The sequence below is a fragment of the Notamacropus eugenii genome, chromosome 5 (genome assembly GCF_028372415.1).
Source record: "Notamacropus eugenii isolate mMacEug1 chromosome 5, mMacEug1.pri_v2, whole genome shotgun sequence".
Lineage (NCBI taxonomy): Eukaryota > Metazoa > Chordata > Mammalia > Diprotodontia > Macropodidae > Notamacropus > Notamacropus eugenii.
The window spans coordinates 51,724,435-51,742,158 of record NC_092876.1 but is presented as its reverse complement, the minus strand read 5'-3'; the positions used below and the strand labels follow the sequence as shown (position 1 = coordinate 51,742,158).

The 17,724-nt window shown below is 40.9% G+C and overlaps 1 protein-coding gene across 5 annotated transcripts in view; it reads right to left on the bottom strand.

The window, feature by feature from the left end:
* VPS13D (vacuolar protein sorting 13 homolog D) overlaps positions 1-17,369 on the bottom strand; it is a 335,894-nt gene extending 318,525 nt beyond the window's left edge. For 4 of the 5 annotated variants that reach the window (XR_011967006.1, XM_072608911.1, XM_072608914.1 and 1 more), the window contains exons 1-5: positions 17,218-17,369; positions 13,580-13,748; positions 3,797-3,874; positions 1,757-1,947; positions 1,598-1,678 (exon numbers count right to left, since the gene is read on the bottom strand). Coding sequence is in view for 4 of the 5 variants with exons in the window: in XM_072608911.1 (XP_072465012.1) it covers positions 1,598-1,678; positions 1,757-1,947; positions 3,797-3,874; positions 13,580-13,676 (447 nt within the window). In the remaining variant the exon portion in view is untranslated. Of the gene's footprint in view, positions 1-1,597; positions 1,679-1,756; positions 1,948-3,796; positions 3,875-13,579; positions 13,749-16,428; positions 17,164-17,217 lie in introns of those variants that run through there. The other variant, XM_072608912.1, reaches the window with a different exon arrangement.
* Positions 17,370-17,724: the final 355 nt, after the last annotated feature.

Genomic DNA, 17,724 nt, shown 5'->3' with positions numbered 1-17,724 from the left:
AAAAATCAATAGTATCTAAAATTAAAAACTTCCTGAAATAGAATTTAACACCATGACTTCAGTGTTCCCTTTCTCTCCAGACACTTACAAATGGAATAGTTGCTGTTTCTCTGTTGCTTGTGTACACCATAAAAAAAAAACAAAAACCAGATACTGTAAGCATGTCTAATCCTCATAACAATCATGCAAATAAGCACAGAATCTCATGAGATTGGAAAAATGTCTAAAGAAATAGGGCTGAAGAATATCAGAATCTGGCCAGAACAGCAAGTACGGCCAACAACACCGAGACTGTCACTTTTCAGATTATTACTGTTCCTTGACATTAGCTACATCATCACAATTGAGCTGATTAGGAGGAAAACAGATGTGAAGTAACTTAGCTGGCTTTTCATAATCCAAAATACATTACACTTAGAATGACAGTGTACTGCATAGAGATTTAACTACACCAAATATGGAAATATATACACTGGCTCATTGATTAAGAGGTAGGAGTGGCCATAAGAGAACTTGTCGTCCAATCACTTCATTTCATAGATGAGGAAACTGAGGACCAGGGAAGTTAAACAAATCAACCCTGAAATAATGGAAACAGAAAAAAATGGAAACAGAAACAGAAAACAAAAATAAAAAAACTATGCACATACCGATTACAACTACAATATGGAAAAAAATATGGAACAACCAAGTTTAATTTTAATGTTCAACAGGTCTTCCTTGTCTTGCAGTTGTTTTAAAACAACTATAACTATGTAACAAAACCACTACAGTACAAATGTCAACAGCATCCAAGAATTAAAGCTAGACAGGAACTCAGGTGAGGTTTTTCATTTTTCTCTTTGTATCCCATTTGCCAGGGCAGCCAGGTAGCACAGGACTGGAGTCAGAAAAACCTGAGTTCAAATCCAGCTAGCCATGTGACCTTGGGCAAGTCACTTAACTCTACTTGCCTCAGTTTCCTCATCTACAAAATGAGTTGGAGAAGGAAATGGCAAACCACTCCAGTCTTTTTGCCAAGAAAACCCCAAATGGGTTCACAAAGAGCCAAACAGGACTGAAAAAGTGACTGAACAACAATCCCATTTGCCTAAAATACAATAGGCATTTAAGAATTTAACCCACCTCACCTCTCTCCATTTTACAAATGAAGAAACTGAGGTCCACTGAGGTTAGAGAATTGCCCAAGGTCCCATCAGTGGAAGAGAAGGAATTCTAATTAGGTCCTCTGATTCTAATTCCAGTAACACTTTCCATTGTACCATACTGCTACCTTAGGAAAGTGCCAGGAAAAAATGCATTGTCCAACACCCAAACCTTTCACCATGATCTATTTCACTGCAACTGACTAATATCTGAGCAGCAAGAAAAAGGAGATGGAACAGAATGGAAGTGAACACTGCACTGGAGGCAGGGGAGAGAGCCTTCGTGGGGCTCCAGAAGGATTGATTTTCAGGTTTTGTATAAGGCACACTCTGAAAAACATATGAGTTTGACCAGCATTCTATACCAGTTGAATTCACCTAAAACTCAAGTTATGAATCTGGGAAACCCCCTTCCCTTCCCAAGAGCAGCCAAGCTATGCAGCAGCACTCACTTCAATATTCTCCACAATCCTGGTGACCACAGAAGCCGTGACAGAGTACCAGTAGGATTCTCCTTTCTGCTGGCGCTCATTCTGAAAGGGAGAGACATGGTGTTGGTGGCTTCCCACACTTGCACTCATTTAACAAAGGCTGTCAGGGTCCTGCCTTACTTTCCACTTTTCTTCCAGGGCTTGAAGTAATGCTCTCTTACGCTCCCTCTCCAACAGCCTCTCCTGCTCATCATTGAAATCCTGTGGTTTCTCAGGGGCACCGATTAAATGAAGCTTTGAAATAGAGATCACCCAAGGGTCCACGTGAGGACGGTAGAAGGGAATCTGAAGGGTTATCTTCCCAATAACACCTAGAAGAGATAGAAAAGGCCTATTTAAAATTTAAAAACACTCCCCACAGACAAGATAATAGCAAAGGCATTTAACGGATAGGAACAGTAAGAGGAGATCAGAAGACAGAAAATTGAAGACCGAAACACAAAAAGTTAAGGTGAGTTCCATTACTTCAAACGTAACATCTTCCACATGAAAACGATCTCTTATAGTGCATTACCTGTACAACTGTCAACTCCCTACTAGACAGATTTTAAGTTTCAAGAACAAAGCTCATGTAGAGCCAGAAGGGCCATTAGAGACATCTAGTCCAGTGGTACCAAAATTAAATAGAAACAGAAGCCCCTAAACCAGACATAAGGATCCCTGCTGGCTACATATGGACTTAGAAAACCATCTATTATCATTATCTGTGTTTTATTGCATTATTTATTTTATTAAATATTCCCCAATTACATTTTAATCTGGTTGGGGCTGAATCCAGGTCTCAAATGATCTGACCAAGGTCACAAGTACCCCTTGGTCCAGAGGGGATATGTTAGAGCCTGAGGTCAGCATCCTTCCCCATCACCCTGCCTCTTCACCTTCACTGCCAATCTTATATTTTATTTTATTTTGTTATAATATTATATTTTATTTTGTGCAATATTATATTTTTTATCTTCCCCAGAACTGAGGCCTGCCTATTCCTATACTTGAGTTATAGGGACAGCTTTTAGGATACATTCTTTAATTCTCTTAAAGCCACAAGTATGACAGGAGTAAAACTTAATAAATATTTTGTTAATTGAATCCCTTCTTCAATTAGAGACAGTAAGCTTCCTATGACCCAAAACTGTAATATAAGATCACAGATGACAAACTATTTAGTGACTGACAGACTGATACGTCTTAAAAAGTTGCTAATACAGAGTGGGATTTTCCTTAAGTTTGGTCCAGTTTGATTAACTGCTATTTTTAAAGTTACCATTCAGTAGGTTACCTAACAATGCAATAAAAAATAAATTAAAAGGGTCATTTAGTTTTAATTCAACAGTTTTGCAACTTTTAATTGCTTCTTCCCTTCACCCATGACACCAAAAAAAAAAAACCAAAAACCTTATTCTTTTTGTTTTACATATTTTGTAAAAAATTTGATGTGTCCATGTCTCTCCCTACAGAATGGATTTGTTGCTTTGTACACCAGCACTTAGCATGATGTCTGGTCCGCAGAAGGCACTTAATAAATGACAGCTAATGGCCCTGTGTGACCAGGCAGGAAACCCAAAAGCAAAGATGAGAATGGAAGTTGGCAGAGGAGGTGATGGGAAGGGATGCTGGCCTCAGGCTCTAGCAGGTCTCCTCTGGGCTAAGGGGATCTAAGAGAAGAGTCTAGACCCTTAAAGCCATAAAGAAACTCATAAAGACCAGGCTAATCCCTCTCCTCTAGCCAAACCTAGCTTAATGCTTGATGCTATTTGTCCTTCATTCTTGAAGAAGACCATGACATCAGGGAGGTGACACCATGACATGCAAGTGAGAGAGGGCTGTGCAAAACCTCACTTTCTCTTCCATCTGGGTCTAGTGGCCAGTATAGATCAGGACAACTTGGAGATGTCCCAGGATGAAGTGAGGAACTTGGGCCTTTTCAAGCTAACATCTTTAACAAGTCTCAATTTGACTGAGACAATACTTATTAAATGACTAACACGACTGTCACTTAATAAGACAGGAGGCAAAGAATGGCCTCTTTTAAAAAAAAATCTGGGTTTCTAGCCACAACAGAAACAGGTGCTATTTACATTCACTTTGAACCAATCAGTCAATCTGAACCCAAACAATGACCAAGTAGGGCTTGGCCTGGGACCTAATATTGGCCCAACCTACCTGCTTTTACTTCAAATGGTAATTCCAGTTCTTTTAAGGCATCTTTCTTGAGGGGTAAGTTTTCTAATTCGACTGCACCTACAAAAAATTAAAAGATTATAATAACCACTCCAAATTGCAATCCAAACAGCTGAAGTGAAGAACTAGGAAATGGAAAGCAACAATAAAAAGTAATATGCCATCAATAAAATAAAATAAACTCATAATTTAGATGACATTCTCAAGAATTGTTGGTCTCCCTTCTGGAATGTCACCTGTGTTTTCAGAGAAGCTACAGTTTTGAAAACACACTTTTACTTCTCTCAAAGTGCCAGCCACCACTACAAAGTTTGGAATAAATCTGAGGATGGGGACTGGCCAACTTTTCCCCTCCTCTTATTACAGCAATCCTCCAGACACAACTAATCTCTTAGAGCAAATCACTAAGTAGTATCCAAATCCAACAGGTCAGTAAGCCTTTTACTCTAAGAATAAGATGTGGAAGAAAGTGTCTGGCACACAGAAATCACTAAATTAATGTTTGTTGACTAAGAAAGCTGCATGTTTTCTTTTAATGGTTATTACATATTTTTGTACTTGTATGTTTATTCTATGTGCTACTGATCTGCAATAAAACTAGTACTGTATCCAAATAAAGGAGAAATAAAGGGGAAAGTACTAAATCTGGAAGAGTTACAGGGTTTGGCTCCAATACTTCTTACATGTGTGATCTTGGGCAAATTAATTAATTTTTATGAGACTCAGGGTATTGCTCTATAAAATGATGGAGAGAAGTGGTCACTGTGGAGATGATCTTTGAAGGGCCCCTTCAACTCCAATTCTATGAACTAGTGGAAAAGAATATTTTGGCTATTCCTTATTAAGTCCAGTCATCTCATTTTTAAGACCCTTACATGGAATCAAATGCACTCTAACCAAAGGTAGAGTCAAAGATACAAAGAGTTCAATGACAACCCCCAATCTGGGATGGAAGGAGAATTAGACACACAGATTGACATTTTCAACCTTTATCTCTTAAATCAGCTTAAAATGGGAAAAAGCAAGAAAAAAAATGGGAAAAACCACATGACTCCTTTCCCCCTTTGATCTCTATCATTTCTACCTGGAGTTACACCTGGCTTCTCTATATAAATTCATCTGTCACAAAGGCAGGCCAACTCCACATTGCCTTGGTTGCTTTGTAGCCTTGTGGAAGTAGACTTTAGTAGCCAATCAAAATATTTTAAAAGCTAAATAAAAACCAAAGAAGAGCTTTTTGAATCCTCCTTAATCTTAGTACCTTCCCTCTGATATTCTCTCCAATGTATCTTGTCTATATTTTGTTTGTACACAGTTGTCTGCATACTGTTTCCCCTATTACAGTGTGAGCTCCTTGAGAGCATGGGCTGGTTTTGAGGTTGGTTGGTTGATTGATTTGGGGGTAGGTGGAAACCTAACCAACCTTTCTTAATATCCTCAGTGCTAAGCACAGTGTCTGGCCCATCACAGGCATTTAAGAAATGCTCACTGACTGGCCTGAGTTCAACTTGACTTCAGGTTAGGGGAAAAAGAGGAAAGGGAAAAAAAAGGCCAGACACTCCAAAATAAATGGAGAGGAAGATGAAAAACAAAATTTTAAATTTCATTCATGGGGTGGGAAAGGTTGTTAAAGATCCAACGTTTCCACTGCCTCTACCCCATGCTGATTCCTCAGGAGAGCACAAGCATCTGCCCTCCACTCAGCTGTCCATGTGATCTTCCTCAAGCACAGTTCTGACTGCCCCCCTCCACCCAGGAAATTCCTGTTCCCTTTCCCCTCCAGGACCAAAGAAGAAATATCCTGCTTGGGGTTCAAAGCCCTTCCTAGGCTCCCTGATCTCTCCTTTGGAGTCTTCTTACTCCTTGCATCCCCCATCATGCATTCTTCTCTCAAGTGAAGTGGCTCCTTGGTTATTCCTCCAACAAGACATTTCATGTCTGGACTCCAGGTATTCTCTCTGGCTCAAGCACTGAATGCCCCCTTCTTGATCTCCATCTTCCTTGGCTTCTTTCAAGTCCCAGTTAAAACCTCACTTTCCAGAGCAAGTCTTTCTTGATACCACGCGATTCTAGTTCCTTCCCTCTGTGGATCATTTCCAATCTATCTTGCACGTAGTTTGCTTCTATATAATTATTTTCATACTGTCTACTCCATTAGATGGTGAGATCTTGGAGAAGATTTTTGCCTTTCATTGTACTCTCAGAGTTTAACAGAATGCCTGGCACACAGTAGGGACTTAATAAATGTTTGTATAACTCCTCACCTTGAGAGGAAATAAACCTTATAAAAAATTTTTCTAAACATGTTTTTTAATTTTTTAAATTTCCTATATCAAAGAAATCACAGATCCAATGCCTATCTCTATCCTCATTTACTTCACTGCCAAACATATTCACAAAGTCCCATGTATAGCATTTTCCTGTAATCTAAAAATTCCCCATCTATGAATAGCAAAAAATCTATGTAATAGAACTGAAGTGAATTTAGAAACCGGTTCTTTCCAAAATTTTAGCTACGTCCTTAAGGCTCCTCTCTCTTCTGTTCTGAAAGTCAGACAAAAACCCATGTAAATGGGTTAACAGTATTTGAGTTTTTGTATATGGTCAAACAAAGGTCAACTTTGAACAATATTTATTTGGTAGATTTGCATGTGGAATAAGAAAAGTAACATGAGATCAGAGGGAAAGGGAATAGTGACAGAATAAGAGCTAAAGCAGGAATAAAGTTTTGGGTTTTTTTTTTAATTAAATTCACAGGGTTAGTAAAAATCTGTTACTAATGAAACAGCTGGTCAAATAAGCTGGGACATCAAGGCAATCCACTGGCCTATCCTGGATGACCTATAACTATAAAAAGAAAACCATTCACAATTATAATACAATGAAAGCAGTAGATTTAGTTACATGCAAACTTATCTGAATTCTATTCAATACAGGTCTATCACCTGTATTTCCTACTCAGTCCAAATCATTTTATTTTTATCCATATCTACTAAATGTGGATGTCTGCAAATTTCTACCTCCCTTTTGATAATTTTATCTCAGTAAAAAGAAGCAGAATGCCTTTTGTAAATGAAGTAATAAATTTTTAAACTATGCCTATGGATGATAGCTAAGATTTATAAAATAATTACTATAATCCCACACTAAAAATTTTACAAAATCACAAGAAACCGAAGAGGCAAACTAGCCCAATCAATCAATCAATCAACTAACAAGGACTTGTTGAGCAACTACTATGTGCCATACACTGTGCTAAGAATTGGGATTATAAAGATAAAGAAGCTTACATTCTAATGGAGGAGAGAACAGGCACAATTATAAGTAAATACAAAATACATATACAAAGCAGATCAAAGGAAAGCTTGAAGAGGAAGGCTCTTAGTGGTGTTTGAGCTGTCTTGAAGAAAAATAGGGATTCTAAGAAATGGAACAGTAAAGGAAATGCATTCCATGTGGAGAAGAGACTAAGCAAAGGCAAGGAGAGAGAAGGCAGGGCGTCACGTGTGAGAACAAAGGATGACAAGGCTGGGACGGCTAGGCCACAGAACTCACAGAGGAAGGTAATATGTAACAAGAGGATATGAGAGATATGAGGAAGCCAAGTTGAGAAGATCTTTAAATGCCAAACAGAGAAGTTTATATTTGATCATGGCGATGACAGGGAGCTACCAGAATTTGAAGAGTGAGGAGATGACACAGTCAGACATGTACTTCAGGAAAATCACTTTAGTGGACACTTGGAGAAGAGACTGGAGTGTGGACAGACATGAGCCAGGGAGACCATTGAAGAGGTGATAGGCCTAAACTAGGTGGCAGCAGTGTCAAAAAAGACCAAGATGTGGCAACTAACTGGATATGTAAGTGAGGGATAAAGGATGACATGAGACCAAAAGGATGATGTGACTTCATTGCCAAAAAGAGGGAAATCTAGAAGAGAGCTGGGTTTGGAAGAAAAAGAGAGTGAGCTCTGTTCGAGACATGGTGAGTTGAGATGTCTACGGGGCATCTACATCAAAATGTCCTATAAGCAATTAATGGTGTAGGACTGGCATGTAGGAGAGCAACTAGAACTGTCCACAGATTTCAGAAACATATGATAAGAGATAATAATTCAACGCTTGGGAGCTGATTCAGTCACCTGGAGAGTATGTAAAGTAAAAAGACAAGAAGGTCCAGCAGAAAAGTTTGAGAGCTTCCCATGTTAGGGGTATGAATGACAGAGATAAAATCCCAGAAGTCTGAGAAGGAGGGTCAGACAAGTAGAGGAGAACCAAGAAAGGCAACATCAGGAAAAGTCAGAGAAGAAAGATTATCTGTAAAGAGACGGTCAAAAGTGTCAAAAGGTACAGCAAGATAAAAAAGGATGAGGACTGAGAAAAGGTCATTAGCTCTAAGAAAAAGAGGTAACTTTGGAGAAGTTTCAGTTGAGCGATGAGGTGGGAAACCAGGTTGGAAAAGGATGCAGAAGATATCTCGTGAGGAGAGAAAATGGAAGAAATGAGTGTAGACAACTTTTTCAAGAAGTGTGGCAGAGAAACTGAGGACGTAGGCCAATAGCTAGTGGGTATGGTAGGATTAGTGAGAGTTTTTAGGGATAAGGAGATGGGAAATTTCTGGGGCTGCAGGGAAAGAATCAGTAGCTATACAGAAACTGAAAAAGAGAAAAAGAAGATACTGGGAGCTATCTGCTAGAAAAGATGGGAAGGCATGAAATAGGAGGTGCTTGTATAAAGGATGGTCTTGGAGAAGAGAAAGGCCACCTCTCATCAGACTAAAGAGGAGAGAGTAGAAGATGATGTCAAGGAATTGTGAGACAAAGAAGACAGTCCCAGTAAAATGCCCTAACTTTCTCACTAAAAGAGGAGGCTCACAGAAAAATGCCCCATTTTTCTCAATGAAATATGAGACAAGGTCCTCAGCTGAGAGGACCTCAGCTGTCCAGTGGAGGCATGAAGGAAAGAAAAGCAAGTTCAGCAGAACCATGCCCAAGTAGGTCCAACATGAACCTAGATATGAATCCTCTCTATGACCTTCCCCAAAACTGGTCATTCAGCTCTCACTTGATGTGGAATCTAATACTTCTTGAGGTAAATTGATCCTAAATCTGCTTCTCTGATACTTCTAGCCATTACTCTAAGTTCAGGCATCTGCAGTCCATCCTAATCATTCTTCCACATGATAGCCCTACAAATATCATGTCTAGGGGTAGGGAACCTGCAGCCTTGAGGCCACACGTGGCCCCTGAGGTCCTCAAGCGCAGTACTTTGACTGAATTCAAACTTCACAGAATAAATTCCCTTAATAAAAGAATTTGTTCTGTAAAACTTGGACTCAGTCAAAAGGCCATACCCAAGGACCTAGAAGGCCTCAGGTTCCCCACCCCTGCTTTATTATTGTTCTTCCTCACCCCCAAGTGTTCTCTTCTTTAGAACAGAACATCCTTAGTTCCTTCACTTGATACTCCCATGGCATGATGGAAGTCTTCGCCAATCTCTAGATGAGTTCCAGCTCGTCAACGTCCTTTTTATCATGTGGCCCTCCAAAACTGAACACAATACTCCAGATGCAGTCTGACTAGGGTGAAATACAACAGAAGTATTATATCTCTTGTTCTGAACAATACCTTCTATTAATGCACCATAACAACATGTTAGCTTCTTTGGCTCCCATGTTATACTGACTAAGTACAGAGAGACTATTACCTCCCTTTAGACACCACAACTCTCTTAACCTGGCATTTTTATTTCATTAAACACAGCGCTGACTCCATGAGCATTCAGGCCAATAAAACCCCTAGATCTTTTCCATATAAACAATAGTCTAGTCATGCCTCCCCCACCTTATACTCATGAAGTCGATTTTTTGAATCCGTACATTTATCCCCATTAAACTCCATCTTAATATATTTATCTCAATATTCTAGTCTATCAAAATCTTTCTGGATCCTATGCCATTCATTCTATGTTACCTACAAATTTCATAAGCATGTCATACGTATATTTATCTAAATCACTGATAAAAATGTGAAGGCGCACAACATCAATGCCTGATCCCTGAGACACTTCACTAAAATCTCTTTCAAAACTAACAATGAATCATTAATGATAATTTTTTGAGTCCAGTCATTCCACTGGTTTAGAATTGTCTCACTATACCATACTACTGCCTATTCTTCTTCATAGATCCTTTTTATTTTCCCTAATACAGGCACTGTGTCATCAAGACCTTTACACAACTTGTTGAATGAGTGAGCAAGGCAAACATCCAACCTATACCTAATGGTCAACCTTTAGGAAAGCTATGTTCTCTCAGTACATTTCCATCCAAACACTTCTCTGGCATTGTATTTAGAATCTGAGAATCTCAGAGCTGGGAGGGGCTTCAGAGAGTATCCAATCCAATTCATACTTGAACAACCTCGACAACATTCCTGACAAGTAGCTATCTGACATCTATCTGAATTAGGAAAAAGGAACTCACAACCTCCCAAGTCAGCTCTAATTTTTAGAAAATTCTTCCTTACATCAAGCCAATTTGTGTCTGCAACTTCCACCAATTATTTCTAGTTTTGCCTTAAGAGACCAAGCAAGACCAGCTGAATCCTTCCATCACCTAAATTGCTAAATTTTAATTTAATTTAAAACTGCTAATTAATTCCTAAGGATGCATTCCAATCTCCAAAGTTCATCTTCCATAGTTAATATGCTTAGCAGAAATACTTGAAGTACAGTTGACTTCTTAGAAATAAATACCTTGAACAGGACAGACACTTTCAATTTTCCATGACCTCTGCCCCCAAACAAATGAAATCATCCTTTTCTTTACACAGCATTCAGACACTGTAGGGAGAGCATTAACTTTGGTGTCAAATAATCCAGGTCCAAATCTCATCTCTGGATGACCTTGGGCAAGTGACTCAACCTCACAGGGCCTCCATTTCTTATCTGTAAAATGATGAGGTGGATCTAAATAGTCTCTGAGGTCCTTTCCAACTCTAGACCTATGAACTTATACCTGTTTCCTAATTTAAAGGGTATAGTTTAAATCCAACCATTCTGAAGAACAATTTGCAACTTCATCCAAAGGGCTATGTATATGTAACTGTGTATATCCTTTGATCCAGTAATATCACTGCTCAGTAGGTGTCCCAGAGAGATCAAAGAAAAAGGAAAAGGACCTCTTTGTACAAAAATACTTATAGCAGCTCTTTTTGTGTTGACAACGAATCAGAAATTGAGGGAACCTCCATGAGTTGGGGAATGAATGAACAAGTTGTGGTAAATCACTGTGATGGAATACTACTGTGCTGTAGAAAATTACAAGAAAGGTAGTTTCAGAAAAACCTGGGAAGATTTACATGACTCATACAAAATGAAGTGAACAGAACCAAATCGTCATACACAGTAACAGCAATATTGTAAAGATGATCAACTGTGAATGACTTAGCTACTCTGATCAAGTTAATGATCCAAAACAATTCCAAAGGACCCATGAAGGAAAATGATATTGCCAAACAGAGAAATGATGAACTCGATATAAACTGAAGCACACTTGTTTTTTTACTTCCTGTATTTTTCTGGGGGTTCTGGTCTGTGTTTTCTTTTGCAACATGGTTAATCTGGAAAAATGTTTTATATATTAACTTCACATGTATAATCTATATCATATTTCTTGCCTTCTCAAGAAGGGGGGAAGGGTGGAAGAAAGAAAGGATTTGGAACTCAAATCTGTAAAAGATGATTGCTAATTTTTTTTACATGTAAATGGGAAATATTTAATAAAATACATAAAAATATAACTTTAAAAAAGAATTTAGTATATAAAATTTTAAAGAGAGCAATTTAAAAGGAGAAATTTTCTCACCAATCAACTTTTCCAATAGCAATACCCAATAATGAGGATGTATACTCCCAGAAGACGGGAACCATGTTTGTCTTCTAGGTAGTACATACAATATCTTACACATTTAGACACACATTTAGACTCAGAGTTGTTCATAGGATTAGGAGTTGAAAGGTATCTTAAAAAAATATCTAGCATTTTTTCTGGGAGAAAAAAATTGCAAACCTAGTGAATGCACATCAGTAGAGAAATGTATGAATAACTTTTGTTACGTGAATGTAACTGTTTGGTAAGAAATGATAATGGGGAGCTAGGTGGCACAGTGGATAGAGCGACAAGCTTGGAATCAGAACAACTCATCTTCCTGAGTTCACATCTGGCCTCAGACACTTATCAGCTGTGTGACCCTGGGCAAGTAACTTAATCCTGTTGGTCTCACTTTCCTCATCTGGAAAATGAGCTGGAAAAGAAAATGGCAACCACTCCAGTATCTTTGCCAAGAAAACCCCAACTGGGGTCATGAAGAATTGGACATGAAACGACTTAACAACATCAAAAAAAAAAAAAGTATGAGGAACTTAAGAAACAGGACAATTTATATAAACAGATGCAGAATAAGATAAACAGAAGAACAACATACACAATGACTACAACTATAAATGAAATGATCCTTAAAAGGCAGTTGGACTCTCAGTAAATGAAAAACCAATAAAAACCCCCAAATAAAAAATGAAACCTATCTCCTTGTGTTTGCCAATAAAAGCCCCCAAAGGGATGATGAAACCTATCTCCCTCTGCTAGCAGTGAGGAGCACAACTCAGGACAGAAGTGGTCAATGGCTTTTGTTTAACTGTTTCTATTAGATTCAAGGGAAGGTTCAGTTTCAAAATCTGGAAAGGAAAAAGAATATGTCCAAAAATGACTGTAGCACAAAAACTAAAAGGTACAATATAAAATCTATTTTTTAAAAATATTCTACTAAAAAAACATAAAAATATTTAACTCAACCCCCTCATTTTACAGATGAGGAAACTGAGTGAGGCGAATGAAGTCTCTTCTCTGAGGTCCCAAATGTGGGTTGGAAGCACGGCTGGCTTTGGAACCTGGATCCTCTTAAGGCTCTTCCATTCCTTGCCAGGTTCTGCGGCTAACTGTTCAAGATGTTCTCTGTAAGGCTCTATAAGCCTTGCACCTTGAAAGCCCTTACTCTGTACTCCTGGACTTCACCCTGAGAGCCCCTTCCAATCCAGGACTCCTCACTCTGGAAGCTCACTACACCTCCACAGCCCCTTTCTCAGACTCGAGGCTTCCTGCCAGAACCTCTACTTTGACTTCATTCCAGGCTGCTCTCCGTAGCCACCCCCACTTCCTGGACTTTCTCTAGCATGCCTTCACACCTTCCTCCCCACATAACTTCTCAGATTCCTTCCATGGGTTCTCTTGTGACTGTAAACTCCCGGAGGGCAAGGACAGTCTTTCTACTGGAATCTGTATTCCCAGAGCTTAACACAGTGCCTGGCACACAGTAAGTGCTTAATGCTGCTGACTGACTTGACTTTTCACTATTCCACCCTGCTTTCAGAAAATCTATTTTAAATTTCACATTAATAAAGTAGCATATGTTTTACAAAGACAAAAACTCAAAGCCACATATGAAATCTTACTTCTAAAACTTGTCATCTATAAAATTTGTAGTAAATCAGTGGTAAACTTAAATTACTTTATCAAATGAGATAATGCATATAAACTGCAAATTCAAATGTGAACTACTATAAATGACAACTATCACATAAGCACATTGTGACTTTTAGATGTGTTTTGTTAAAAAAAAAGTTTAGACATTTTATTATACTGAATATAAATGGGAATTATAACTATAAAAGGTCATACAGTGCCAAAGAAAAGCAAATATATCCTTACCTTTTAGAAGCGCTACAGAAAGTTGATCAGTGTTCAAATTATTGACATATTTGCCCAAATACGTATTGAGAACCCAGGCTACAAGACCTTCCAACATGACTGTGTCTTGAGGGATGTTTAAAATTCTAATGTCATTCTCTCTCACATGCACACATGGTTACAGAAGAATCTATGGAAAAGAAAATATGAGAAGAAATGGAATTACCAGGTGAATCTCCCTAAGTTGCCCTCAAGCACATCCATATTTTTTGGAAGTTGAAAGTACTTTCAGTTCAGAGATTTAAAATCCAAAATACATCCAAAAATCCATTAAAAAAAACAAAAAACAAACATCTCAATTTATTACTCAATGAGAACATCAACAATTTGCTTCACTGAATTACATCAGGATTAGATTATTCTGGATCAAATTAAATCTGAAGTTACTCTACTGTCCAGAGAAAATGTATTCATGTTCACCAGTCTTTCCTATATATAGGTCACCCTAATTCAGTTTTGGAAATTAGCTATTTATGATTAGAGGGGATGAGAATCTGGAAAGAAGGTTTTTCAGGTTTGGGTTGAACTAGATGGACTTTTGAGATATCCTTTCCAAATCTGAAATTCTGTGATTGTTTTGGAGATTACACACATTTAAATATGGAGGAATTCATTCATATTCCACAGATAAATTTCTAGTAATAGAAAAACTATTACTATTAATAAAAGTTAAAATGTTAATAAGTCCTAAGAAAATTTAACACTAATTTATTCATTTATAATGAAAGCAAATGAACTTTCTTTGGTTCTAACTGATTTATACTGAATTACTGATTTAGTAAAGCTTGGATACCTTCAAGGCAGTTAGTATAATAGAAACAGAATTGGGTTTGACATCAAGAAATCTGTATTCAAATCCTGGCTCTGACAATAATCTTAAATTACTTCACACATTTACGAGCCTCAGTTTTCTTATGTATAAAAAGGGGGTAATGATACTTAACCCAATCAACATATGAGGAAATGAGGCACAAAAAGATTAGATGAGTTTCACAGTAGATCAAAATTGGAACTGAGTTATGAATCTTACTTCAGCCCACTGATCCACTTTCACCTTTCTACCACTCAGTTCAATCTTAGGCAAGACATCCATGATATCTTCCAGGGCACAGATCTCACTTGGAACATTTTTATCTTTAGGATCATTTCCAAGTGTTTCTCTCTTCACTCCCTACCCCCAGGATTTACACTGTAGCCAAATGCACAATACCAGCTACTATTGCTGAACTAACAAAAACATATAATCCATTTCTAATAAATTGTGTTAGTTCACATCTCCCTGTCAGTCTTGATGGCTATAGTTCTGAGGTAGTTTGTAACCTAAATACAGTACTGGATTAAAAACTAAAGAAAATAAACTATAAAACAAGTGGGACCCTTGAACTCATCTATCATCTCAACTCTTCATTTGATGAGAAAACTGAGGCCCAGGGAGCATAAATGACTCACCTACAGAACCATGCACCTCTTTACTAAATCAAGAACTAGATGACACACCTATGAGATTTGCTAACATGACAAAAAAGAAAGATGATAAATGTTGGAGATGTGGGAGAGCTGGAACACTAATTCATTGCTGGTGGAGCTGTGAGCTGATCCAACCATTCTGGACAGCAATTTGGAACTATGCTCAAAGGGCTACAAAAGTGTGCATACCCTTTGACACAAATGGGAAAGGGTCCCACATGTATAAAATATTTGTAGCAGCTCCTTTTGTGGTGGCCAAAAACTGGAAATCAAGGGGATGCCCATCGATGGGGGAATGGCTGAACAAGTTGTGGTATGTGAATGTAATGGAATACTATTATGCTACAAGAAATGATGAACAGGAAGACTTCAGAGAAGCCTGGAAAGACTTGTATGAACTGATGCTGAGGAAAAGGAGCAGAGCCAAGAGAACTTTGTACACAGCAACAACCACAGTGTGCAAGGAATTTTTCTGGTAGACTCAGTCCTTCACAGCAATGCAAGGACCTAAAACATTCCCAATGGACTCTTGAGGCAAAATGCCTTCCACATCCAGAGGAAGAACTATGGAATTGGAAAGCAGAATGAAGCAGAATATTTCTCTTGTGTTCTGTTTTGTTTGTGTTTTTTCTCATGATTTCTCCCATTCATTTTAATTCTACCATGCAACATAACTAATGTGAAATGTATTTAGTAAGAATGTATGTGTAGGAACCTCCCCCCAAAAAATTAAAAAAAAAAAAAGAACTAGATGCCATGTCTCCTACCTCCTGGTCCAAGTTTCATCCTATCTCATCACACATTAAATAATTGCTTTTAAAATGTTCAGAGAAACAATATTTTGTAGAAACCAACAAGTTTTATGGAGGTCGCTGGATATGCCATATATAGATATGAAATTACAAAAATTAATATGAAAACAAACGCCTTCCTGACAGCCTGAGGCAATCTCAAACAACTAAACCCACGCAGGGATGACAGAGTTGTAGTAGCTGGAGAGGCAGGGGCGCAGGTCAGCAACGGGAAGGCATAGGCACTTCTAATGAGACTACTTGGCAGCTGCTCCCACGCCAAGCAAGGTGGGTCAGCACTGACACTTCTTATTAAACTCAAGCTGCTGGACAGCCACCGGCTCTTCCTACTGCCCTTTCTCACCAGCACCAACCTGCCCTTCAGTCCGGCCAGCACACAGCGCTCGTGCGTGACCCTGAGTGCCCAAGTCAGAAGGAAGACCCCCCCCCCCACACGGATGCAGGGGTGCCCGGAGCGGGGGCGCAGCGGCCAGCAGGGAGGGGTGACATCAACAAGTGGGGCTCCTCCTCCACACCCCTGCGGGCACCTACCAGATAAGACAGGTGAGGAAGTCCTAGTTTCCTGGGGGGGGGGGGGGTCCCTGTGGAGAGGATCTGAAGAAGGGGGCACCAGGTCGGCTCCACAAGGGGGTCCGCCCAGAACCTGGATGCCACCCTGCCAACAGCAGAGCTGGGGATGAAGAGGAAGGGTCCCCCACCCCCGAGGTCCATGGCCCGGGAGGGGGGGTCTCAGGAGGCAGACCTCTGAGCGCTGGGGCACCAACTCTCAGATTGGGGCCCGCTCCCACTCGCACAGAAGCCGCGTCCACACCGGCGCTCACACCCACTCCGGAACACTGGCATCCAGGGGCACGACACAGGTCCTGACACACTCACAGTCCCACGTGCTGACACTCGGGCGATCGCCTGCACCGGCACTTTCACACTCGCACACCCTGGGTCACCCCTGCTGACACCCTCGGGCACACTCGTACAGCCAGGGTCACCCCCGCTGACACACTCGGGCACACTCACCCTTGACCCGGCCCCAGTCACGTGTGCCCGCTGACACACTCACCCCTACTGGCCCGGCCCCAGTCACGTGAGCTCACACTCAGACACAAACAGGGGGTCCCCCAGGCTGACACGCTCAGGTGACCGTCACACCCACCCCCAGGGCCCCACCCTTCCCGCTGGCCTGGGGGGGTGAGGGAGGGTGGTCCCGGGGGACCCCGCCTCGGCCTCTAGCGCCCTCTGAGGCAGGACGGGCGGGCCTTAGGTGGGAGGACCCCCGGGTCCCGCAGCCCCGCCCCTCCCCTCCAGGGCCCCCAGACTCCCCACCTGCCGCCGTCTTGGCTGCTCTTCCTCCTCCTCCTCCTCCTCCTCCTCCTCCTCCTGCTCCTCCTCCTCCAGCCCCTCAATGGCGCCGGCTGCCGCTCCGTCCTGACCAGACCTGACCAATCGAGTCCCCGCCTGCGATGTGGGCCCAGACCAACCCAAGAGAGAGCGGGAGAGAGCGCCGAGTCATCGATGGACTCGCCCCGTCGGGCCCCGCCCACTCTCCTGGCGGACCTGCCAGGCCAGCCAAGGCTCCTCCCCTTTCTGCCCCCGCTCCAGCCTCCTCCTCCACTCCAGCCCTCACGCCAGCCCCCGGGAGAGGCGGGGCGGACGCCGGGAACTCTGGGAACCTACCCGTAGGTGTGGGCTCCGGCTCCTGTGACCTTGACCAAACCTTGCTCTTCTCTAGGCTTGGGGCGCCTGCGGGGGAGGGGGAGGGAGAAGGGAGGGGCGAGGCGTTAGCGGGCGGGCGAGCTGCGGGCGGGCCAGCTGCGGGCGACTGGGCGAGCT